The sequence below is a fragment of the Passer montanus genome, unplaced genomic scaffold, assembly GCF_014805655.1.
Source record: "Passer montanus isolate IOZ18808 unplaced genomic scaffold, ASM1480565v1 scaffold55, whole genome shotgun sequence".
Lineage (NCBI taxonomy): Eukaryota > Metazoa > Chordata > Aves > Passeriformes > Passeridae > Passer > Passer montanus.
The window spans coordinates 5003583-5030633 of NW_024370485.1; the positions used below are offsets into that span (position 1 = coordinate 5003583).

A 27051-nucleotide genomic window follows, 5' to 3' on the forward strand; every position below is an offset into this window, starting at 1 on the left:
CCTATTGAAACTAATTTTCATTGTTCTACTGTGATAAATCAATAACATCCTTCCAACCCTCCCTGCCAAGGAGCAACCATTTGCTGAAAAAAACAAAACAACTCAAACCAACCCACTATCTCTTCCTTACACAGCTTTTTTTTTACCCTAAAATTTTATACACAAATACTCTGTTACATGTGTATTATTGTGCATACATTCTGCCTTATTTGCATTAACATCTAAGAAAGCATTAGGTTGCATCTGGACTTCACGGCACCTGTAAGCCAAGAATTAAATCTCAGCTAACTTAAAATTACTTTAGGCTCTGCAAACCTTTTATATGCCAAGCTGGTTCCCATAGCAGACAGCCACTGTGTTGTTTGTTTTGTGTGAAAGTGAATGATAAAAGATCCATGAAATCGACACAGAAAGGCAGAACAGCAGAAAGAACTGAGGGCTCTCCATCATAGCGGCTTCTACCCTCCGCTGACTTGTGTAACAATAGGACCTACACACCCAACTGCAGATCTAACACAGCTGTGCATTTCATTAGATGAAGAGCACTAGTGACACAAGTAAATAATTAACTTATTCTGGTCCGCTGACTGTGGTTATGAGACCAGTCATAGCTGACAGATTTTAATACAAGTTAACACAAAGACAGCATAATGAGCTTAGAAGTTAAAAACAAAATATTTAGACAGAATCCAGAAATGCGAAGCTTACTAGGCCATTTATAAAGTTTCTATTTTACAGAGAGGGGAAAAAAAAAAGGGAAAAAAGAAAAAAGGGAAAGCTATAAAGCCTCAGTTCTAAGCTTCTGTATTTTAAGAAGTTGCTGAGCCTGTAGCAGATCTACAGCATGTCTGTGTGTATTTAGAGGACAGAGAAGCTTCCTCCTACCCTGTGTTTTAAGAAAGTTCATTCAACTGTTAAAAAGCTGAAAGATATCTTTCCTATATACAATGCTACTTCTAAAAGTAAGTAACTGCAATTAATTCAAAATGTAAACTTGATTTTATTTAGCAACTGCTTGCTTTCAGAAGCTCTTTAGGAGACTAATGCTCGCAGATCTGCACTTTAAGCTCCTCAATTTGCTACTTTTTATTTTTTTGGAGCAGAGCAGTAGCAGGCAAGCCAACAGCTGCAAAAAAGTGACCAAGTGAATTAATCCATGTAAGTAGAATTACCACTTGCAACTGGCCAATAAAACAGTAAAGGAGAGGAAGCTGGATTTAAAACAGCCTCAAGTTCCAAACCCTGTTAAAGTATGAACTGCATTTCACAAATGAGCTGCTTGACTATACCCCATACAATATTCATAAATAAGGCACACTCAAACTAGGAATCTGTTTTGCTCTGTGGCTCTTACTAGAGATGACGATTTCTTAATTGTTACTGATTTAGACATCACATGAAAATTGATCCTCAGCATTCATAGAGGACACATGGAATAATTTGGTTTCATTCACTTCCCTTCCTCTCACAATTTTTATGTGCTGCATCTGGAATTGAGTAATACAACTTGAGACTAAATTCTATATTGCAGTGGGGCTGAATGGCTCTCACCTATACATTCTGGTGTCTCATCTGGGACCAGAATCAAGTGCTAACAACCAGAAAAGGCTGCAGACAAAACAAAAACCAAAATCTGTTTTTTAATGTGGATTAACAAAATGGTTATGTACTTGAGCAAGAAAGCACCTAGCAACTTGCTACATCTAATTTCATTTGAAAAACAAATTAAATTCTAGAAAAAAAACCCCAACTTCTCTGTATCTATTTTATAATAAGTGACCTTAGGAAGAAAATCAGTAAAAATGCTAAGAAATTCTTTTACAATATCAAAAAGGCAAAAAACCTGGAATAATAAGCATGGCAGCTTAATGCAAGGGTAACAGTTTAAATTAGAGTAACCTTAAATCAGACATCCACAGTGGTTTAACATGCAAGTATAAAACAGCCATAGGCAGTGTTTTTCAATGCTATTGTATGGCAGCCAATAAATGACAGTCCCCTGACTATGCACAATGGCCCCCAGCCCCACACACGCTATCTGCATCAATGCTGACAGCATCTCAAACCCATGTACCTCCACAAGGCACTGACAGCATAAAGAGCCCCTCGCCCCTGTACTTTTGTCTGAGTTTCTTTTCCTAATCAGGAGAAACTCAGGTTTCCAGGGCTGGTACCTTTCGTGTGGCTGCTTTTACAGTTTGCTGACAAACAGGAGCACAGCCGGACTAAAAGCGCGGCTCGGCGCAGAGGGGGAAGGGGGCGGCCGGGAGGGGGCAGGGACACAACACAACACTCTGGGAAAGTTTTTCACCAGGCTACGATAAGGTTCCTTCTATACACACACATGCCAAATGAAAAAAAAAAAATCATCAAATAAGTCAAAACAACCTAATATAGAAAACTAATTACTAGCAGCAGGAGGGACATTAGAGAGCAAAGGAGACGACATGAATAGAAGCAGCAGCAATACCAGTTTCTATCAGCAAGATAAAAAGAAGCGCATTACTAAACGTGCTTGTTTACTCCTTCTAATGATACGGTGGTAAAAGAGCTAAAACTGACTTGAAAGGCGTCTATTTTAGCTTTGCCAGATTTGCCAGAATTTGGAAATTATTACTCTTGAGAAATAAGACAACATCACATAATTAAGCGAAGTTGTAGCAGTAACACAGCGCTGTATGTTACGGACAAGTGACAGATTTGCAAAAATTAGTAAGGCTGAACAACGAATGTGCAGCTGCTTCAAAACTCTCTAATTACATACTGTGTTGGCTAACTAAGCATAAAAGAAGTCTAGAAGAAAAAAGTGCTGCATCACATAAGCTTTGTTCAATATTGAATCATTCACTGATCTATCATATCACTTGCTACATCCCATTTGACATAAGAGGTAAAGAACAGAATTAAAATTAACAGATAAATAATGCATAAGTAAACTTGATTAGTTTTCTTATTAAAAACATCACTCTAAATGAGAGGAGGTGCTAGAAGACAATACAGTTTGTACACTGCTTTCCCATGAGCTGCTGAATGGTCTGATGTGATAAATTTGCATAGTCTGAAGCACACAAAGAGCTGATTAATTGAAACCCTTACAATGCTTCTGGAAGCAGCTATTGTAAAACAATAACCATAGGAACTTTACAAAATACACATGGCTGAATGAGTCAAGAGCTTAATAAAATGCGTGTTCAGGATACACTATTTGGAAACAGAATTAGAGATTTTTATTCTGTGCCATAAAATGCTAAATCACGCTAATTTCAGAAGTTCAGTTGAGGATTTACTGAAAAGGTCAGAAGGTTACCTGTTTGCTGTTTAAGATAAAAAATGCTGTAATTTTCTTCTTAAGACAGCAAGCTAAGCAGCGGTTTTGTTAAAAATAAACAGAAAAAAATTTGGGAAGTTTTAATGGCATTCTGACATTTTCTCAAATTCAACTTCTGAAGATGAAAACATGGTAAGAAATCCCTACCTTCCCTGCTGCCTAATAACTACTAATCATCTGACATTCCTAGAGTCGATTAAGAGCAAATTCTTTTTAATGCCACTTCAACCATTTAATTACTATAAACCCACTGACGTTCTATTAGAGATAAAGTACTAATTCTGAATTGTAACATGGGGGGAAATTACACAAGTAGCCATTTAAAATAAACGTTTTATTTTAAATGTTCTGCTTATCTGTACTGTACAAATGCCCATTAAAAGGAAAAAGATAAGTTGATCTCCACTATGAAGTTAGGAAAGCAGATGGAAGATGCTCAAACTAATAAAAATTTCAAAAAGTAAGCAAGGTCAGACTTTGCTAGATGAGAGGGACTGTCATGAAGTTTATGTAGTTGATAATGCAGTGAATGGATTTTGTTTTGACACTAAAGAACATGGTTCATTTAGGAAAACAAAAACCATCTTTCATGAATTTAAACTTGCTTCCTTGTCTTTAGAGTTGTTTAAGTGCAGATACTTCAGAAAGGTTTAATCCTTATCTTAGATCTTCAGCTATTAAAAAGCTTCTGTTTGCTAGTTCAAACAATCTCTTGCTTAAATACAGTTTTTCCACTCCTCAGGAATACTGTTCAGTATTGCTGCTTAGTTCTGTGATCTACAGGACCTTTGTTGGAGGTGTTAATCCTTTTTCACATGAGAGACTGAGAAATGTTCTTTCAGAGAAGTGTTATATTGCTTTTTTTCACATCAAAGGAGCCCAACTTTTTCCTCATTGTGACTTGTAGCAAAGCAAGAGGAAATCTGGAAATATAATAATTTACTTTGTATGGAACTCAGATGAAGCTTCTTTAGCTTAACAATCCTTTTGCCTTCTGTGCTTTGAAAAGTGACTTTGCTTGAAGAATACAAGATTAAAACAACAAAATAATTAACCAAAAGAAGTTTTTTTATCCTTCTGGAAAATATATGATACAACATAGTGAGAACAAAGTCCTGCAGTTCAGGATAAACATATAACTACCAGAGAGGATTTATTTGTGAGACACTAGAAGCTCAATAACTTTACAGACTACAGAGACAGTCCCAGTCCCAAAGATCTTACTGCAACATCCAGTTTAAAGATGAATATGAAAATAAAGCATAATATTTGCATTTCAGAACACAACATGGTGGCCTCATTTGTTTGGGGTTTTTTTCCTTCTCCCCATATACCTCTTTCTGAGAAGCCCTGAAGGACAGGCAGTGTGTTACAGGCAGCTTGGAAGGAGCGTATTTAAAACACAGACTCACGTGAAAAGAGGGTGTGGTGGACAGGCCAGAAGTGGTGACCCTTGCCAATACCACGTTGACATGTGAGAGGAAACAAACAAGGCAGCAAATACAGGCAATGACACAGATCTGTGTTATTACAGAGGCCTACAAAATCCACCTACATATTTAACGAAAGGCTTTTCTGTAACAAAAGGCTAAAGCTGGTTTGTGAGATTTAATCTGTTGTATCCCAGACACTTTCTAATTCCTTTACTCTGCTTCCTTCTGCTCCAGTGACAAAACAGAGCTCTGAAATACAAATCAATTTGGAATACAGGAAAAACACCATCCAGAAGTTTGAGATGTGGTTTGTGCAATCTCTTATTATGCACATATTTAATTATTTAAAACCCACTACTACTAAGATTTCATGAAATCAAATCTCATCTTCATGCATTCCTTCTAGAAAATAAATATATTCCACAAAAAGGACCGACAATACAGACAGACATTTGCTTTTTCTCCTTCTCACTGAACCAAGGTACTTGCTAGTTTAAGATCATTATATATTCAAATGGTCCTATGGCAGGCTTAAAGCTAACAGTCACAAATTACACTGGAAGTCGTAATTGCCTACCTCCAAACCAAGATGAGAGAATCAATTCAGAGCTAATTAAAAATTCTCTCAATAGAAAATTGTTAGTATTATGATTTCTGTTTCATGATTGTCTATATTTTTCTGATAAGACTGATCCTTCCCCAGTTTGATGTCAGAAGATGATACCAGATGTAATGTTAAAAAGCTATCAAATGAGGTTTTCCTTTTCCTTTTCAAGCCTTTTCTCCAGTTCTGCTATTGTCAGTATTGGCTTCTTCACTATATTAATAAACTGCAGAACAGTGAACTGCACTGTTCTTGTCAGTTATTTTTCTTAGTATCTATCAAATATATCTTCTCCATATTCCTCCTTTCTCCTGTTTACTGCAACATCCTTTTTATAATGCACTACAGGGCAGTGAACTGAGCGGTGTATTGCCAGGAAGGCAATGAGTCCTAGTAAAATGTAATAATTTGGAATGTGATCACTCCCCTGATCACAAGGGATTATTACTACAGATTCATGTAGGGACAGCTACAGGCACATGCCTGCAACTGTGTAACACAACTGTTGCAATGTTCCCACTCATGTCTCCAAAACCAAGCTGAAAGGGACATTCTAAATAATTGATGGGTTTGGCTTTTTATTATTATTATTATTATAGTCCCAAGCACAGATAGAGGGTGATCAGCCATTGTTAACCTGATGCAATGCCAGGCATAATTATGGGTGCCCTCAAAGTTTCCTACAGCATTTAAGGATACTGCTTCTCACCATGGGATTTCCACAGGTAGCTCCTTGCTCTACATTGTGAGATGTCTTATGTGCATTTTGTCATATGGAAGGTTCTCAGCACCCTAAAGCCATACTGCAGCCTGTCTGACAGAATTCTCTTTCCTTCAGTCATTCTTCCACTTCCACTTATGGTTCTAACATTTGTGGAGCACTCTTTTTACTACTTTGTGGAGGGATATGAAAAAAGTTAATTTACATTCTGTTCAACTATTCCAACTGGTGCACATTAATAGCCCAAACCGGGAGAAAAAACTAACCTACTTAAATTTTTCATGTAAATCTCTATAAAAATTTATCACGATTACTCAAGCAGCTTTTTAAATATAATTTGTAGGCTTTTAAAAAATTCTAATAAGAAAATTTGTCCTGCACAGTACTGATTGCATTATTAAAATAACTTGCTGCTACAATACTGCATACATACATACTTATAAGGAGAAGGGTTTAATTAGACAAAGCTGAAAATGTATCTATAGTCATTGCTCTAACAGTGCTCCTAACTTTTTAAGCACTGTACAACTTCACTGTGTATGAGACTGAAAAAGTATTAGAAAGAGAATCTACACAAAATCTTCCTGAAGGAGGATCTTCCCTGAGAAAAGGAAGAATGGGGCAGCTGAACATTCCAATTGCTCAGCTCCTCCTGGTTGCCTCTGAAGCTCTTCCTCCCCTCACTTATCATAACTATCCCATAAGGCTGCAGTGCAAGAACTAGACTCAGTTTTATAAGTAAAGTCAAGTATGTAATGCTGCTTCTTTACTTTTTGAAATGTTCAACAGTACTGATTTCCAAATCACTTGGGGAACTCAGTGGGAATAGCTTTGTATTTTTCAATCAAAAACCATCTTGAAAATACAATCAGGAAAAACATTTCAATGCTTATCGGAAGAGTTTCTTTTCCTTGTTAACAACAGAAACAGTGGGAGTATTTCCTGAGAATACAGAGTTTCAAAAACCAGTTTTGTGCGTGTGTGGAAAGACACAGTGGAATTGCAGGTGATCTTACAGAGAGTTGGATGTACTGAGAAAGGCTGTGTTGACTATTCCTTACAGATAACACACAAACCTGAGGCAGTATCTGATAAGAGCTGTCACTGATCAACCACTGCCTTCTGCACCCATTTCACCTCTTCTGACTGACAGGTCTGCTGTAGGTAGATGTCCTCATCCCCTAACCTGGACACCACAGAAATGTGGATTACAGTAACACACAAACCTGAGGCAGTATCTGGTAACAGCTGTCACTCTGATCAACCACTGTCTTCTGCACCCATTTCACCTCTTCTGACTGACAGGTCTGCTGTAGGTAGATGTCCTCATCCCCTAACCTGGACACCACAGAAATGTGGATTACAGTGGTTAGCTCTGCATCTCACGACAGGGATGCAGCCTTTCACTTCAGTTATACCTGCCAGGAGTTAACAGGACAGCACTGCAAGGGGCGTATGGGCTGCAACGGAAAGGATTTGGTAACATCAACCTCTTTACTTTTCCATCACATCTGACAAGAGACCAAGCAATGTTCTCAAGCCAAAATAAGACCTAAAAATGTAACAAGATTACAAAACTCAGGTAATAGCAGGGCACATACGCTTAACACAGGTCATGCTTCAAATACAACAAATCTTGATTTTCCAAGTGTACAGAATGATGAGAACATATCAAAACCTGTCCTATGCTTTTAAGTTGGTTACAGTCAGGCTGTTTTCAGTCACTTCTTAACACCTGTTGCACACCTTCCAACTCTTTGAGATTCAGAGGATAATCTGATACTCATATTTTTTTACATTCAGTCAAAGGGAGTTGACTGATGTTTTTCAGCAGATATGGAAGTAGGTTCCTGATTTTAATTTTCCTAGTAACACTAAAATTTGAGAACTACATGCCACCAAGCAGCTTTCAAGTGGGCACTAATTTTCAAGTTTTGGTCTGAAGATCCAGAGCTGTTCCAGATCATGTCCCAGATGTATTTTTAAAAACACTCCCTTTCTTTGCTGGTGCATTCCTAGTTGTGTTCCTGATTTGCTTCCCTTTTACACCATGGCTCTGAGTTCTCTACCTGCAGTCTTGTCTTTAGAGCAGAATGTCTGCACAGACCTGGAAACTTCCCATTTCATCTCCTTTTCTGTCCAACCTCTCCAATCTATGACAATCCACTGACAAATCTATCACCTAAATCCAAATTGTGACTTCAGAAAAAAACCCAACCAAACCTCAAAATCTCTGTACTTGTTTAAACTGCGGACAACTATCTATTTTCCAGATTCATAAATCAACCAAGTAGTTTTTGCTAACACGTTTTTGTTTCAGAACCATCATTGCTAAATTAGGTGAACTTAACAAAAAAAAAAAAAGGGATATGGCCTTCTACCACTGTATTCATAAAAGATCTGAACCAATCAATGAAATTATCAATTATGTACATATAGTAGGCACATACAACAAGAATTTAATTTTATTAAATGGGTCCTTTACCTTTCTGCCCATGACGACTGCTAAATTTATCTCCAATTTCTGGGCGCCTGGTTTGCCTCAGCAACATTTTGATCAAGAAAGCATCCTCTGCATTTGATGAAATCATTACTTTTTCAATGTAAGAATCAGTGGCACCTTTGTACCTAGTAAAAGAAGACAAAACATTGCTTTCACTTCTGTGAACCAAACACAAGTTACGGACAACTATCTGTCTCTTGGTAAGCTCCTGACCAAACTTTTCCCTTAATTTTTAGGGAACTTATATATGAGGAGAAAGGATTTTATATATATATATTTACATACAAGTTCCAGAGTACAGCATGCTTCTGGAAAAGAAAAGTTTTAAGAGTTGCAACAGAAACTAACAGAGAATTAAGCTGAACTTGTAAAGGACAAAGTATGGGTTCTTTTCACATGGGCTCTTCTCGACAGCAAAAGCTTCATCATGTATTACCAATTCCTTGATCTTCAATTAAACAAACAACAGCCAAATATAGTTATAGTTGAAGAAGACAGTTTTCTAGAAGTGAATATTTTTCAGACAACTTTCCTTCATGTAATTTGCCCAGCTGTGAAGTTATATTGCAACGTACGTTACTGGCACATCTTTGTACTGTGGCTGCTGAGGCACACTGCTTCCTTCCAGAGGTGTCTGGGTCACAGTTGGCATAGATTTGTTCACAAGAACTTGCTTATTTTCTACTTTTTCACCTACAGAGAACGAGAAGAAAAAGCACCATGAAAATGTATCTGATTGTGTTAGAAATACATTTTAAGCATTAAAAAAAAAGGGGAGGGGAAGAGAAACTGGAAGAAAATGCCCAAGAAGTATGCTCTGCTGTTTTACAAAATATTGAATGGTAAGGGAATCACTAAACCAGTTTCCTTTGGGAAACCAAAGCAGAACAGCTTGCATGCTGGGTGCACTATGAGAACAGCTATTCAACATACCCTGGATCAAAAGTCTGCACAAAAGCATCTGAAGTCATATGCTCCAAGTATGGAGAAAATGAACAGGGAACACTTTGTCATGACTGAACTGACAAATTTTAGAAATTCACACCTAAATTTGGGACAGCCCATCATCCCACAATGAGCTTTGCAAAACTACTGTCAGTCTCCAGGTACTGACATATTTCTATTGATACTGCTGTCATATACAGCTTCTCCCTGCTCCATTCCCTTATCCTGCCCTTTACATTGAAAATCAGATCAGGAGGATGCCCAGTGATACAACTGCACACCAAAGTATCTACCTCCCACCTCCTCCACTAAATCACACTGATCTTCAGCCTGTGTCTCTTCTGTCCACATGAACTATCTCAAATAGGTTTTTACCTACATGCTGAGTCTCAGCCTGGAGACCAGCCCACTACCATCTATCCTAATACTTCAGAAGATTCTTGCCTTATTTTTCTTAATTAACTTTGAAAGCTCCATTGTGATGTGTTAAGGAGCAAAACTGACCCAATTGTGTACTATAATGGAATTAAGTTTAATGCCCTTTAAAACACCTTTCTTACTAGATCTTAGCAGATCTATTAAGCCATTTTCTAACTAAAGGATGACAGTACGGGAGGATTCTTTCTCAAATCTATTACCACTGGAAATTTACACACTTCTCTTTACATTTCTATTTATTTTTCTTATTTCCAAACAACCTTGTAAAGTGTTACAACCATAAGGCTTTACTTCCTCAAATAGATGCATTAACTGACATCTTGCTAGGAGATTTTGATGCATGAAATCAAAATAATAAGGAGCCTATCCTTAAGAAAACAACAGCACATGACAGACAAACAGGGAAAAACTACAGTATTAACAGTTTGTCAGCTTGGGAACATAAGAACACAAATTCTAATGCTTCAGTAGATTCACATTATTAAAGACTCACTCTTCTACTTAAATATAAAGCTACTTTTTTAATGTACAAAAGTTCCCCTGATGACTGGTAACATGCTGCTTTCAGGAACTAACTTTTTTCAAACTTCCCATCACAATACTGTTGTCTTCAAGACAAAAAGCTCCCAAAAGGATAAGTATAACACAAGGTGCACAAGAAATCCTGACAGAACATTAATTTCCGCTTTGACTATGAAGATGCCCTGAGTGAACACGCAGTCTGACCTACCTGGGGAGCAGATCCCATCAGCATCTAAAATCTCGTGGCGCCAGATGGGTTTACGGGTCGCTGCATCCAGCATCGGCCCCATCACCTTGTCAAAGGTCTGGTTCGTGTATCGCTTCAGCGTGCACTTGGCATTCTTGTACACAAGACACCTTCCAAAGCCTAGAATGCAACACAAACTCATCTGCCCAGGAATTCAAAGAGCCTTTATAACACATGATCAGGATAAAATCTGAGCTATGGAATATAAAATATTCTTTATTAGTTAGTTTATTCATTGGCTTGAATATGCATAACGGTGTACACAGTTGTGGTGCACAACTTAAACATCAGATCATGTACACTGGTTATTTTAGATGCTGAACTACAGTCCAATTCTGAACTGTGCTAATCTGCTTCTGTACCTCTGCACACATAATTTCTCTTGACATGACTGAATCTCTTGAATAATTTTGGTGGTCTCCAGGAAGATGTAACATGGGACTGTAATAGGGTGAGAGGAGCACCTCTTCCTTTCATGCATTCTAAGAAACCTGAACTTTTACTCATGTTTGTGGCTGGCATAAGCAAGTCTACCAGGAAAGTACTAACTGAGTGGTTAGTATAATCAACCCATTATTCTTTTTTTCCTCACCTGAAATTACATGTACTGTTACAAAATTAGTGGGTTTTAGATGAGAAAAGTAGCATCTGTTGAATTTTTCTCTAAGTACAGCAACTAAGCAACTAACTGTGATACTAAACACTCTAATCACATTTAGAATTACAGAGAGCCAAGAACAAGTCTTGCTAATAATCCTGGGTTATTTTAGTTCATTTGAAAGATGGTTGTGGCCACATACAGTACATCTATATTTTCAGATTATGTCAAGTAATTTCTGACAAGCATCACAGCTCTCCCTGTAAATGTTACCAGTCTACCAGAAAAGAAAACATTCAGTTTTAAATCATGCCTGTTGTTGTTTTAGAAAAGGAGGCATAAATTAAATGCAGCAGACATTAATGCCAAAGATACATGTCTAGGAATACTATTACTGCTGCCTAGCAACTAGGAGGAAGGGAGTTTGGGGCGGGGGGGCGGAATAAAGTGATGGAAGAATCTGATTTTGGCCACCCAAAACTAAAACCAGCTTGATCACTGCACTATGCCTGCTCTCACAGAATTTATGGAGAAAAGGGAGAGAAGAGAGACTAAGTTTTCAGACAACTCTCCTCCAGCCCTCAACAGCACTGACACGAAGTCCTGAAGAAGTGTGGAGAGTGAGACAGGCTAGACCTACACAAACATGGGTCTCTGTTAGTTAACCTTCCCTTTGGTACTTATGTACTTTGACTAAAAGTATACTGCACCACAGAGTTGGTATAATTTTTTAAGGAAGTAGGTCATTGACTTAGCTCTGGATAAACACTAAATTATTTTGCTTTAGACAACACTATTATTTTGTCTCAGAAAGTAGGCTATACTGCTACTGCTCCCTCAGAACACCAAGCTCACAAACTGCCTTAGGTTCTATTATGTTCCTAAATACATTCACACAAATCTAATTTCATCTATTGCTTTTGTTACTGGTGGAAATAATGAGATCTCTCTGTTAGTAATGAACAAAGGTTCAGGTAAACATCTAAAAAGCCAGCCCAACAGAACAGATAAACTCATGCCTTATGTTTTCTGTAAACTAAGTATTTACAACTTTTTTATCTGGGGTCAGAAGTCAGCCATTTTTTCTTATAAAGTCCAGACTCAGAATTTTATATGCATGTTGGCAACTTCACCACACTATTGCACGCATGGAGTTACAACCACTAATCATACAGAAAGCCAACAAAAGTATTCAAAGCAGTTTGGAAATTCAATTTCTTAACTGGAGATCTAATGCTCATAATGGCAGTAGAAGTTACTACAGGATAACACTATGAGAAAACAAGTTTATTTGAATATGTATTGGAACACACACTGGAGAAGCAGGAAAGAGTTGATGGATCTTACCTCTGTCCAAAGAGGCTTTATTTAAGACAAGAGCATCTTCAATATCATAGCCACTGTAGCTCATCACAGCGACTGTGGCATTCTGTCCAGCAGGGAGTTTCTCAAAATCTATCAATTCTATTGTTTTTGTTTTTACCATTGGCTTTTGTGGATAGGCGAGGAGATACATCAGAGTATCTATCCTGTTTCTTTGATTGTATCCAATAGTACCTGCATGTAAAAGAAAAAAAAAAAAAAAAGCAGTGAACATTAGTGAGTTTTCTAGGAATGTTTTGGCTAAAAAGTTACCAAAATGCAAATTAACTAAAATCACACAGAAATTCTTCAAGAAAAAAGGGGGAAAATAATAATTCAAACTAAAACAATTTTACATTATTATATTTAAATAAATATATAAGTAGTTGATTAATTTAAGCTCCCAGAAAGAATTATTTTCTCTTGAACAGAGAAAACCTAAGCATCAATATAAAAAGAACAACAAAAGAAATAAAAGCCATTTGAATAAATACAGATAAGATGTTTTTTTCTAATTACAACACTGAATCCTGCAAGTATGAAGTTTGCTTTTATTGTTCTCATAGCCACTGGCTTTGGGTTTTTTTGGAGTTCAACTGGTGTTTCAGAGACTTGATCCAAAATTTCATGACAATCAACAGAAAGACTATCACTGAATTCAAGAGAAACTGTGGATCAAGCTCTTCATCTTCAACAACATTATTTCCTTCCTTTTTTGGGCAATAATTAGTTCAACAGCAGCCCGTGTTAGAATGGGACAAAGTATTAACGAAGCATACCACTAGCAGCAGCCAAGAGTGATTTACTTTCTAAAATTAGAAGCACCACTGCTAGAAAGACTACAGTAGAAGTCCACTTCTGTATTTGTCTTTTTACATTAAATTAATTTTAAATTTACAGTTCAGAATTCAACCCTTTGTATAGACCTCCCAGCTTGAGACTGAAATTTTTGGCCCTGTCCCATCAGAATGCCAAAGCGTCTCCTGAAATCTGAGGAAAAAATAATTAAGACCCAGCAGGGGAACATAAACCGTTGTGTAGCAGAACAAAAGTTAAGGCAATCATATGTTCTTGGAGTTTGCTGTACCAGGACTATGCTATGTCTCTAAGCAATTAAGAAATTACAGTCTGAAAAGTTAACATTTTAAAGTTTTAAGTGCTAAATATTCTGCAGTACTTTGTTGTCCTTAGGATGTAAGTCTTTCAAAACTTTTCCATTTTGTCCTGCAGTTTCAGAGCCTGGCTGCATTCTTGGAAAGGTCAAAGCAGTCAGTGTACAAGGAAGATTTCACACAGCCAGGAAGCACATCTGAACATAAACCTGCTCACTGGGAAGGTCAGCTTCACATTTTACATGCATCTAACTTGCAATTCCCATTTACATAAAGTGTCTGGAAAATGAAACTCTAAACCAGGCATCTGCAAAGACCTATCCTGTGCTTGGCACTAGGCTCACTCTCCTAAACCACAACAGGTCTGCCCTTCCCGAGGACAAGAATGGAGAGATAGCTCAACAGCTACTGTCTGAAAATGAACTCTTACAGCTGGCCTGGACTTTCTAAGGTTCTAGAAAGTAGATTCAATGACACAGGCACAGAATTTTCAGATGACAAGAAAAATCTGGTAGAGTTGACAGGCTTGTCTCCTGCTTTAAAGCAGTTGTTTTTCTGTCTGTTTCTTGTATGAGGGAACAAGCCTTCTTCAAACAGTATTTTTTGTCTCCAGTAAGACTTGCGCTGGTAAGGCCTGGATTCCTCAAGACTGAAAACCTTTGCAGTCCCACCCTGCAAGGCCCAGCACCTGAAGGCCCCACTATTTCTGATATACCCTGAGATTTCAGTTAGACATTGTTCCCATTGTACTTTTGACTCAACTCCCCTGATTTTCCCAGTATACAGATCAGAAAATATACTTCCAAATTAAAGACTTAAGAGGTTTAAACCACTATTCCCCCCTGCATCTAGAATTTGTATGCTTTCAGAGTAGGTTGCAGGGAAGCTCAGCTTAAGTGTTTCATAGATAGGTGCATTGTCCTGATGTTGAGAGAAATCTTTCCAAGAGAAAGTCATGCCACACTTAACTTTCAAACTGCTTGCATTTTTTTCCTCCTCTGATATGCTTACATGCTACACCTGCTCTGGTTCACTGGTTAAGGATGCAGAGACAGGATGAAGTCTGCAGCACCAGTTTTATCTTTTACACTTTAAGGGTGTCCTTTACACCCCAGTAACAATCTGTGGAAGTCCCCTATATATCAAAGATTTCAGATAACACTTTAACATATTTCAGGTAACACAAATATTTCTCTTCAGGTGTTTCACGTATTTAAAAACTGGCATTTTTATCACAGGTTCAGATAAGCCTAACAGAATAACAGAACTGCTACTGTCTGGGAGCTAGAAGCAACTGATATTACTGAGATTCTCAGCCTCAGTAATAAACTGTATTCCGGCTACTCTTCAGGAGATGAATGCTGTATCAAATGGAAAACATATACATATATATCAATGACAGATATCCTAGCAGGAAAGAAACTGGTTAGAGAACGACTCCAGAGCAGAAATTAAATAAATTAGCCAAAAAACATGCCATATATCATCAATATTATTCCTAATTGCTGGGATTTAATGGTTATACAAATAATCCTTTCTCTAAACTGGGCTAACAAACCACAGCCTGAAACCACAATCTGCTTATTTAAAATAAAGTAGCAGCTCTCTTCAGAGGACTGGTGTGCTGGGATGAGCCTTCTGTGTGGGCGCTGAAATGAAGGAAGTCACTAGCTTTATTTCTGCTTTCTCTCTGAAAGAACAGAGCCCTTGTTTGCTCCAGCCAAACAACCAAGCAAAAGTAAAGTATAATTAAAGTTCACCATAACAAACCCTGCTCACAATGACTCACATTTATAATTATCCCACCAGCAAGAACCAATTTTTTTCATTGGGAATTAGTCCTGGTTAAAGCAAAACACACAAGGTTGACCTGGATACAACAAAGATAATTTTCTTGCTTTTCTCAGTACTTGATATATTGTGAATGCACGTGTGCATTCTTTCCTTTTTTTTCCAATATCCTGACAGTTTTTTTTTCTTTTTAAGTGCCATTTGAGTATCCTTTAGTGTGAAATAATCACTACAAAAACACTACCTACTGATATTTAGCATAAATGAGGCATTGTTATTCTGATGCTGAAGATTTTGAGAACTCGCCAGAACAAAAAGCCAGCTAAAATAAGCATTAATCCAATTCTCCAACATTAAACTGAACAATCAAGATTAACGAGGATACAGAAATCAATCTACTTGAGCCAAAAGGGCTACTACTGCACATGTCAAGAAAAGAGTTGCTGTAATTCTGTATTTCCCCCGTTTTCACCATGGATTTTCTATGATTCTGTCCTTTTATGTGAGTACAAAGCAAGAGAGGAAGAAGTACAGTTTTTAAATGCTGCGATAAACCTTGTAGAGCGGGCTCCGACTCCACTCAGATTGTCACAGTACATGCATTAGATGATCTGGATGTTAAGTGTTAGAAATATTATTTTCACAGTAGAAAGATTAAGAAGTGGGTTAAAAAGATTATGGGTAAAATGGGGGGTGGGGGGAAGCTCATTTCTGCCTCAGCACTTCTGTGCCTATTACCAAAGAGAGGAGAGGTGTCAAAACGAGGTCGTGTCACAGAGCACAAACAATCCTCAAAGAGCAGTGGCAGAACACAACTGCGGCCACAGCACACCCAGATCCAGCTGTGATGACCAGCAACAGCTGGTTTTGCTTTGAGGTTTGTTTAGATTCTGTGCCCCTAGGCTAGCTGTACAAAATTTGGGAGGACTCTGGCTCTCAGTCCACCAAAGAACTTTCACAACTGTCAAAAACTCCCAGCACTGAGTTCCTTGAAGCGCATTTACCTTCTCAACTTCATTTTAACACATTCAGCTGGCTACAGTACAAGGCAGAACAGTATATAAAAGGCTTTGCTACTTCACAGAAGCAAAGCAGAAAGTACATGATACAGGCTTTTTTTGTAATATCAAACTTTTTGCTTCATTTTAAGTTTCTACAACAAAGCTCTCACCCACCTATGTCTGTTCCCTCAAATACTTCCTTTTATTTCAGAGGTTAAAGTAATAATTGACACTCAAATCCTCCTTTTCTTAGTCAAGACTTGTGTTCTGTCATATGGGTTGAAGCTGCAGGGCACAGTTGTGCTGTGAGTGTACAGCTTGCTTTGTGTACCCACACCATCACTTACACAGCAGCACATGTGCATGTGCAATATGGGGAATTACTGGCAGGAAAACTGTATTTTTTCATTCTCCAAATTAGGCTTTTACACAGTCACAGATGTACAATGTGTAAAACTGACTAGGTTTTTATGTCTTAATGGAATTTAAAAGCTCAGTTTAGAACATTTCTCTAACTGTAGAAGCCTTTGATCCTCTTAAGCATTATTTTACCAACACATGAAATGCAAACAGAACAGACTCTTGTATTTTCATCTTAAGTACTTCTGAGATTTTAAGCTACAACTGTTAACCTTGCACTGAAATGTCAACATTCAACTGAGGTCTTTGCAGCTGCTGTTGTATTTATTACCTAACTTCCTCTCAGTCTTACAGTTCAACCTGCAACACATGGTAAATAATCTGTGCCAAAAGTGAGGGGTTTTATTTCAATTTAATTTTACTGAAATCCAGTTTGGTTATTAAGTGCAGCTCTAGTCTTCCAACAAGATGACTCATCTACCCCTGAAAGGGAGATTTCAGGACACGTAATGCTCTCCAGAAGAAACATTACTATTTCAGGACCTAATACTTGTCAGAGACACTGGATTACAGACCTCATTCCAGTCTTTCATGTCCACTCTCCACTTACTTGTACTTTCACACCTTTCCTTAGCTTGATGTTGCTTAAAAAAGAGACTTAAAAAAGAAAAAGACTGTCCAAAGCTGCTGGCACAGCCCTGTGACACGGTCAGAGGGGGTGGGTCAGTGTTGACAAGCCAAGGCTCTCCTCTCCCAGTCTGAACCCTGGGCTCCCTTCACCACTCCAGGTTTTGACAGTCGAGGGAGTGACACAGACGACTTGGACATGAGACTTTCCCCATGGCAGTGTTGGATAAGGAGCTGCTCTGCAACTTCAGTATGGAGAAAAAAAGCAATAAAGATGGATGGTAACTTAAAGGTTGGGGTTTGAAGCTATACTACATCACATCTCTTCACAAAAATAAACAGTAAAGAAGTATGTGCAATGTTTCAGGAATATCCTCTAGTCCTCATTTGACCAATAAGTGTAGAGAAAAATCATCTCTGCCCCTACATATTGCCACTTACGGTGGCTTTTTTTAAGCAGTTATTACAAAAAGCTTCAGGTGTTTGCAGGTACTTCAGAGGAAAATAAAGCTCAAGTCATGTGCCAACTTTTGAAATTTACTTTTATCTAGCTGCTCATTCTTTGAGTCAGGTGTTTTGTCATAACAAACTGAAACAAAGGCTTTTTTTATTGCTCAAGATATTCAATGGCTTTTGTGTTCCTAGCGTCAGCAGGAACGTCAGAGGATTGTATCCAAGGAGCTAAATGTGCAAGACCTGGGGTCAAAGCAGCTGAATACACCAACCTCAGAAAACACAGACAATGAATTGCAAATGACACTCAAAACAAAACGGGGAAAAAAACCTTCACACAGAAAACTACAAAAGAACTCCACAGATACTGAATTGGCTTTCTGTACACACTGATCCTGCTTAACTGTGTGTGGTAACTAACCAAACCTTCTGAGACTAATAGTCATAAAATAGAGACTCAGGGGTGGGGGAAAGATAATGGGATGGGGGAGAACTGTAAGGAAAAAAGATTGCATTGCTCCTCTTTCCACCCACCCACCCTTTTTTTTTTTTTTAATTTAAATAGAGAACATATATCTTGCTATTTTCTGTTTTCATTTGCTCAACATGATGGTTCAGCATAAGGCAGTTACTTTGCTATTAATTCTGCTGGAGAAGTCTCACAAAAGGTGCAGCGTTTAAGCTTCAAACACACAGCACAAAATAAATGGTTTAGTAAACCTAACTGAAGTGGCAGTTCCTTCATGAAACAGAGTTGTGCTGCTGTAGCTCCCAACTTGTAAGCCAGCCATCAATACAAGCCATGAAACCAGCCTGTTGAGCACCAGTCTGAATGCAGCTGTCTGAATTGATGTATGACTGCTCAGGCTCCTCTGCCTTGATCACAGGCCATAGACTTGGACACTTTAATGCTGGTTTCACTGGGTATTAAAGAAAGGATTAGAACTTAACTGCTGTCAATTACCCCCAGCAGCAAATTTACAAAACAGTTGGGTTTTAATGACCAAATATGACAATGTCAAATTAAATAATACGTAATCATAAAATTAATTTTGTTTCAGTTTGCCCTCTTCATCCAAAACAGCAAAAGCAAAAAATATAAACTACGGCTGTGGAAAGTGTTCAAATTATTAACAACTCTCTTTCACACTTGAGTCTTCTTATTCTCTGATGTCAATGTTAACTATTGATATATTTATTTTTAGGACACTTACTCAACCAGTCAAAGAAATGCTCCTCAATCTGTGCTCTGTCTCTCTTTGTAAGAACAATTTTTAACTCTTTTTTGTCTGGAAACCCACAGCACATTGCAGCATAAAGAAGAAAAACCCCACTCTGCCAATCCTGCAGATATGCTGAAAACTTGAAAGTCATTATAATTTCCAATAAAATGCAACAGAAAATGCAAAAGTATCCCAGTTTATTAAAATTTTCTTTTAAGTGTTAAGAATTGCAGATATCGTCTTCCTTAAGTAAAATTGACTGGTACCTGGTATTTTTCTTACATTGATCTTTCCAAGTTTCAGAGGTAAACTCTTTTTTTTCCTCAAAGCTATAAAGAAGTGCTCTTTTACTTTTCCCAGCAAAGCTTTTATGTGAATCAGGAAAGAAAGAATTTTTGTTTGTCACTTTTGCTACATAGCTTCAAAAACTACGTAACACTTCAAAGAGGAATAAAAAGTGAAATCTTACCCATGGCTTGTTTCCCCATGGCACACTGGTAAGTGTTTCTTGGGGACTGGTTGTGGTGAGGATATGGAATCAGCCCAGCACAGACACCCAGAAGCGTGAAAGGCTCTATCTCCAAATGGGTTGTATCTCTTAAAAGAAAGAATACCAATTATGGCAGGCTTGTGAACAAACAACTTCAGTAGAATTTATTTAATTTAGCAGTATCTCATAACATTTCAAATTCAATTCTGTTCAGGAGAATGTAAGTCAGTAGGACCTCAAAACACAGATTCACTACAGGATTTTTACTTTTATTAAAAAACCTAACAACTTTCTTTTGGTTACAAGTGTTTCCACATGAAAAGAAATGAAGGAGAAATAAATAAGAGTTCATGAAATTCCATAATGGAGGAAAAGCCTCCAGATAATGACAACCTGAGGGAGCGCAGTAAAACAGTAAAACATCAGTTTATATAGTAAGACCCAAAATGCCTTAAGGAATGTCTTCTCATGTAATGAGAGCCCTCCGCATCAAATTACTAATCTCAGAGATCCAGAAATCCACTGGGGAGATGGAAGAAGGAAGAGCACAACAGATTCAGGTACTAAAAAAACTGTTTTAGTTTTCCAAGGTCAGCTGTATCAGTTAAGGAGAAAACATTTGTCTCCAAACCAGATCCGCTGCCACACATACATGACATAATACAACACTATTTTAAAGATCTGCAAATATTTTGGAAGTGATTATATTGTTAAAAGACAGTAAAAAAATACAGTTAAAAAAAAGAGAAGTAAAAAGACAGAGAAAAGGAGTAAAGACAGAGGGACAATTTGTTCTATCATCTGGCATGAGCTTTGTAAGAGAAAGTCCATGCTCAACAAAGGCAAATCATAGCATGCATTGGGATGCAAGTGGAGAGACTAATAACTAAGAATGAAGTGTACAATAAGGCTTAGCTGGAGGAGGTATTAATTTAAATCAAGATAAGTAATTAGGAAGTGGGGAATTACAAAATACAGATTATTATAACTAAACCTATTCAAAGTCTATCTTTCATGTCCTGGATTTATTACAGAGACCTGGGCTTTATGCACACCTTGCTTCTCCCAAACATCTAAACCTTTGAGCATTCTCAAAATCTCACCTTTAATGTTTGACTCCTCTTGGAAGTCTTTTGGAAGACTTTAATTATTTAAATAAATTAATTTGATTACTTAACTTCAGGATCTTGCCAAGGAAGTGACAGAGAAGTCTTTATTATGGCAACACTCAAAAGACAGCCAAGCACTGTAAGCTAAAAAAGGCTAAGTAATTACCCACAAGCACATAGAGACTGAAGACAAGTGCCAGCAGTAACTTTATAGATAAACAATACATGTACTACTGGAAGAGTAATGAAATCTGAAAGCTGAAAAAAATAGACCTGGAAATCCTGAGGATTAAGCCAATAAAACTATCTATCAGTCCTAGAAATCTTTATAAATCACATATACACCTGAATAGCCTAAAAATCACCTGCTGGCCAGAGGACAGCCACTGTTTTTTCTCCGCTTGATAAAAAGCAGCTATGTTATCTAAAGCCTATCATAAGAAAATACTAATGGGAGAATCCACACTGCAGTCAAGTAATTGCAAAATGGTCTCAAGAGCCAGCAGCAAACTGGAAGCAGAGACTGCTTCTCCATTCTGCAGAACTGGTGACACTTTTCAAATAAAACCAGAAGCTTGACACTTACTGATAGCGATGTTTCCAAATTTCATCAGAGGGTACAAGTGCATGGAAATAGATATACATTTGCACAGAGGGTATTCAACAAATGTCCTCTTCCAGTGAGGTCAATCCCATTTCAACCAAAGATGATCCTATTACCTTATGAAGTATTCCAGAGAGCTAATGGGAGACGTTCAAATTTTACCGGGCAGTTCAATTTCTGCAGGTCAAAAATGCCACTGCCAGAACCAGGCCCAAGAAAGGAAAAGCAACCACATGAGCTCGAAAAGCAGATTTACAAATGTGTAAGGAAGACACTGAACACATTAGAATCAAATACTCCAAAGAAAACCTCTCTAACTGGATTGGAAAGATAAAGAGAGGATATTGTAGCTAAAAGAAGCCTATATTACAATAGCAGGACTGCTACTGAGATACTTCACACAGTGGGTTGTATCAGTGGCATTACCAGAACAAGCTGTACCAACATGGTCACACCATTTAAGATGCAAGATGATCATCTGGAGAAAGGGGGGACTCAGCTATTCAGGATGCAGGGAGTATCATTATCAAACACAAGGAGCAATGTGCTCATACGCTAGAAGCTCAGATACTTGTGGCACATTCAGACACTGTTAGCATTGAAATCAAACTCAAAACAATTGATGGACAATACAAGAATCTTCTGAGCTTCCTGGGAGTTGCTGAGGAGTCCTTTCCTCACACTGCTCCACTGGAAGTTCACTTTCTCCTCTGATTTTAGACTAAACAATGATTTCATATGCTACATTCCCATTAACCTTTCTAGCTGAGTCAGTTGTCCTGTAACTTAAATTTTCAGCTCTGGTGCTTTGTGGAAGTTATTTAAGTTTGGCACAAATGACAGCAATCGTGTACGCTCTTCTTTGCTCATGTATACAGAACTCAGTCAAGAGCATGCAAGAGTAATCTCTTAAAGTGATAAAGTCTTCAAAAGCCTGGGTAGGAGCAATGCAATTTAATTAGCAGAGTTGATGTATTACATTTAGAAAAGGTTACTGAAGAGCTCACCCAGCTCCACTGAAATCAATGGTTTATTTCTATTAGCTTGCAGGAGTACTTGACCTGGACAGATTATTTAGAAAAAGAATTTTCTGGATAAATCTACTGATCAAACATTCACAGAGATAATGTCTAGCATTTCATATTCAGGCCTTCAGTTTACAGGGTATTGTCAAAGTAACATTAAAAACCACTAAAAAGATAGGAGGATTAAAAAATTTAAAAGAATCCTTCCTTTAATGTGGAATCTTTAATCACAGTCAGAAGACAAGAGTAAAAAAAAATTGCAGCAGGTGCTTCAATATGTAGAAAACATAACAGATCTGGAAAAATCTCTGAATTAAAATCACATATCAAAAATGGTTTTAAGATGTGTGCTAAAGAATACACAGAATGATGCTGACATTTTTATTGGGGTCTATTGTACATCCAAAAGTCAAAGGGAAGGCCTCATTCCAGCACTCCACTTACTGTATGGTGGGTGTCTAGGGTCCCTTTATGGCCAGAAAAGAAATTTCCAAACAACCATGATATGCTAAAATAATCAAATAACATGTGAAACCATTTGCCTTCTGGATACCTATTGGATAAGATTATTTATGATGAGCAGCCCAATGATCAGAACAAAGACCCACATCCAGAGAAAGAAAGCATATACCTTTAAGTATTTAATATTTTTGAGTTAGTAGCAGAAACAGCTCTCTGAAAATCTGAACCATTTTTTGTAACTTCCCATGGATAATGTAGGATGTGTGCAGACAGATTTCTCTCTTTAGCTTCCACCTGGAGTAGTTTCAGCGACTAGCAAGGGAGCAGTGTGTACATGTGAAAACTAACATTATTTATGTGTCTGCATTTCAGAGAGTTACCCTATGAAAGTTTTTCCTGTACCAGTTACTGAATGCATACTCACTTATTGATTGTATTTTCATACAAGGCAATGTTACAGTCATTTTCTTCATTCACATCCAAATATTCTACAAGGCCTTCATGCAAGAAGTCTTCAAAATTCCTATAGATAAATCAAAAATTACACTAGAAGCACTGACCATATCTTTCTGCAAATATAAAATACTTAGTACATATATTAAAGGAATGTAATATGTAAAGCTAAACCAGATAAATACTTCTATATGTAGGGTTCTGTGCATATTACATATTGAAGAAAAATGTGGTTTTTTTAATTAATCCTGTTGCCCATTCACTGCTTCACAGTCTGACAGATGATTGTTACTTAAGTGAACAACTACAAAAAATCTTCCCATATGTACTCATCACCGCTGTCAATGTAGGCAAATATAAGGATAATCACATACGTTTTTGTGATTTGTAGAATTTAATTAGACCTAAATTTATATGCCTTTGTACTAGTGTGCTTTTTTAAAAAAATTGTTAACTAAGAATTTACAAGGACTTTGAAAAACTCTGGATGTGCCCAGTTTAGGGTGGTTAAGTTGATACTCCTGTGAGGTGTTTGATTTTTCAGTCAGGAGGATGATACTGCCTCAAACGTTCCACTTGCAGAAAGATGAGGCTGTGAGATGTATTTATTCTGTATACTCACCAAATCTCACAGCAGTAACAAAATAAGAACACCAGCTTTAATTTGACTTTAAACAGAAAATCTTCAGTACAAAGGTTATGAATTTATATGGAGAGCAGACTTCTCTAATTAGCTAACCCCAAGACTGTGAAATATTGACTGACTGAAGTATCTCCACACAGTATTTACTTGGTGAAGATGAATATGGCCTACTTGAACTGTGTACCTGTAGCCCTGAGCCAGTTCTTCCATATGCTTGTTTGTAACTGCAGGTTTTTGCTTCTTGACAATTATGTAAGGCCTGAAATTCAAAAAAAAAAAAAGGATGGTCACAGCAAATAATTAGGCAGGTAACCTAATTTATTTTTACACTAAGAACCCTGCCTATGCATAACAAATTTATCGGCCTTTAACTGATAAAACCACATAAATAAAATCAGCAACTATTCAGACCTTAGTTTGATATAATTAAAATGTGTATCAGAAAAATCAAGACTTAAATTTTGAAGTAAAAGCTATTTTTCCCCCTTTAAATAATTCAACTAAAATCTTCTAAGTTTTACCTACAGATTTTGATGATGGCTTTAAAAGATTTGAGATTTCCCAAATTATAGAGCTAAGAACAGCATTTAGTACTGTGGTTTTTACAGAACACTACGTTCACAGTTTGTGCTCAAGTGTCCACATGCACGGCTGCATTTTGCAATTGCCTACATGCTGTAAAGTACAGGCATTTACTGTGGGTGATCTCTGATGAATCCATAAATTTCAATAGCACATGGATCTCTGAAGGCTTCCCTACCACACAAAACCACTGACACAAAGAATGGCATGCAAGAAGGCAACGTCAAGGGCTGTTGCTATTTGGACAAGTTGCTTTGATAAAGAGAAGCAAATAGCTACAAGGTACTTGTGGAGTCCCTGCTGAAGTCTAAATAACTGTTAGAAGACTAATAAGCACTTTTAAATGGTTAATAGGGATATCTAAACAATTGCAGGGTGAGGGGTGCCACAAAGCAAACTTGGTAAAGCCCTGCAAATCCACATGATTTCCCTTGCTTTTATTTTAAAAATGGGAAGCTTTGCTGCCATCTCCCAAACTACACATACTAGCCCGCACTGCAAGAGTGATTTCTCTGCCACTGAATATGGCCCTACTCAGGATCTCCTGACTAGGTATGATTAATTGATGGTTTGTGCATTTACTATTTTGGAGCCTCTGACATGCCTCAAACTGCATTCAACATGCTCTGAGATTCAATTAATGAACAACGTAGATTGCCACCAGTAGTTGTGATTGCTGCTTTGTTGAAGTGAACACAGAATATGCACACAGCCAGTCATTGCTAAAATATGTATATATTCATTAACCCATTCTGTCTCTTCCAACCTCTGCCTATTTTGAATGAGGGCTATTTAAGCAGAAAAGAGATGCTCAAGTCTTACTGAATTTGCTTAAATCTGTTCCTGTGACAGCCTGGCCCACTGTACAGAAATTTATAGCCAGTTCAGCAGTGAAGTAATTCTGATGAGAAGTTTACCTGCACAATCTCCCTCCATCAGAGGAGATGTAGACACATCTGTCAGACAGATTTGTAGAGATGGAAACAAATTCGTTAATATAACCCGCTCGACGCAAGATCCGAAAGGTGTTGACTAATTTCTGGTGATCACGTATGACACCAAGGATGTTACCTGGTCAGAGAGAGAATAAATACCTGGTGTATCCTTTGCACATCCAAAACTATTTACAAATTCTGACCATGTGTGGCATGCATAGAAGTACTTCTGCTTCTTGTAAATAGAGTTGTTATAAAATCCCCCTTCTCTAACATGAATAAGAACCAGCTCTTTTTTCCTCTCAATTCAAAATTGTTAGAATTTCACATGTCATCTACCTGCATGCTTCCAAACAGCCTGAGAAACCAAATAGTGTGGTTCTTCCAGCTTTCTTCAAGTATGTTTCTGCTCAGCTGCCCATTAATCAGTTGGTGCACAAGTTAACTCTCAAGTCTGCAATTTCACCTGTAGTGAAACTGATTCAAGGTTTCCAAGAACAGACCAAGGAACAGCCCTGCTGCCTTGTCAGAAATTTTGAAGTCCTGATATTTTGATGTATGGGATCACTCACAACAGCACAAGAATTTCTCTTTTAGGTACTTAGCTCAACTCAGCTATCTTAGCAGGGCAATTCGGCTCATACTTAAATATTCTGATGCATGATGAGCAAAAGAGAGTAAAATTCATTTTAAGAGTCACCTGACCAAAGTAATCTTAATACATAAAATAAACATCTATGCTCACATTTTAAAAACTTTAAAGAAGAAGACAAATGATGAAAGTTTAGGGAGTTTATAAGACAACAGAAGGGTCTTTACAGCTTAAAGAATTTGTATTTAACAGATTATCTACGTTCTTAAGTCAGGATCAAGTCAGCTATCCACAAGTTTGAATTTTTTATGGATTAAACCCATAAACCAGTGGATTGAACAGTAATTTGGCTTGTCCCACTTAGTACTAGTTCAACTACATTTGGGAACAGACTCTTGTTCTGTACTCCAAACTGAGCTTGTCAAGGAAGAGTCCAATATTTTGGCTCTGCACTCCCCTCTGGACCACAAGACAGAAGACAGTGCATGTGGTTTCACTGAACCTTATCTTTAACACACTGCTACAGAAAAGCAGAGCAAAGGAATGTAGTTTGGTCAAGTGCTGCTTTTATGTTACCAGGAAAAGGCAGGGTTGAAGAACAACTGCTGTTTAATTCAAGGGTAAATGGAGACCTTACTCATGGTGACAGACATTACACACTAGTCCCTGGAAGTGGATGCTACTAACAAAAGGCTATTTTGAAATCATAGCTATAGTTTTAAAAATGTCAGTATTTTGAAATCTGATAGTACCTGTTGTTTTAGAAATGCTAGAAGATCAATTGTAAAAGACATATGAATGTGTAGCTGCAAAGCACATGCACTAAATCATCCCTTTAATAAGACAGGCCTGTTTTCCATGATCTAATTTTTCTCATCACACACAAAG

The 27051-nt window shown here is 37.5% G+C and overlaps 1 protein-coding gene across 3 annotated transcripts in view; it reads right to left on the reverse strand.

The window, feature by feature from the left end:
- POLR3B (RNA polymerase III subunit B) overlaps positions 1-27051 on the reverse strand; it is a 71406-nt gene that overhangs the window by 13773 nt on the left and 30582 nt on the right. For all 3 annotated transcript variants that reach the window (XM_039725422.1, XM_039725423.1, XM_039725424.1), the window contains 8 exons: positions 25554-25707; positions 24239-24313; positions 23383-23481; positions 19738-19865; positions 12687-12896; positions 10703-10861; positions 9165-9282; positions 8572-8714 (listed from right to left, as the gene is read on the reverse strand). In XM_039725422.1, the coding sequence (XP_039581356.1) occupies positions 8572-8714; positions 9165-9282; positions 10703-10861; positions 12687-12896; positions 19738-19865; positions 23383-23481; positions 24239-24313; positions 25554-25707 (1086 nt within the window). The remainder of the gene's footprint in view (positions 1-8571; positions 8715-9164; positions 9283-10702; positions 10862-12686; positions 12897-19737; positions 19866-23382; positions 23482-24238; positions 24314-25553; positions 25708-27051) is intronic.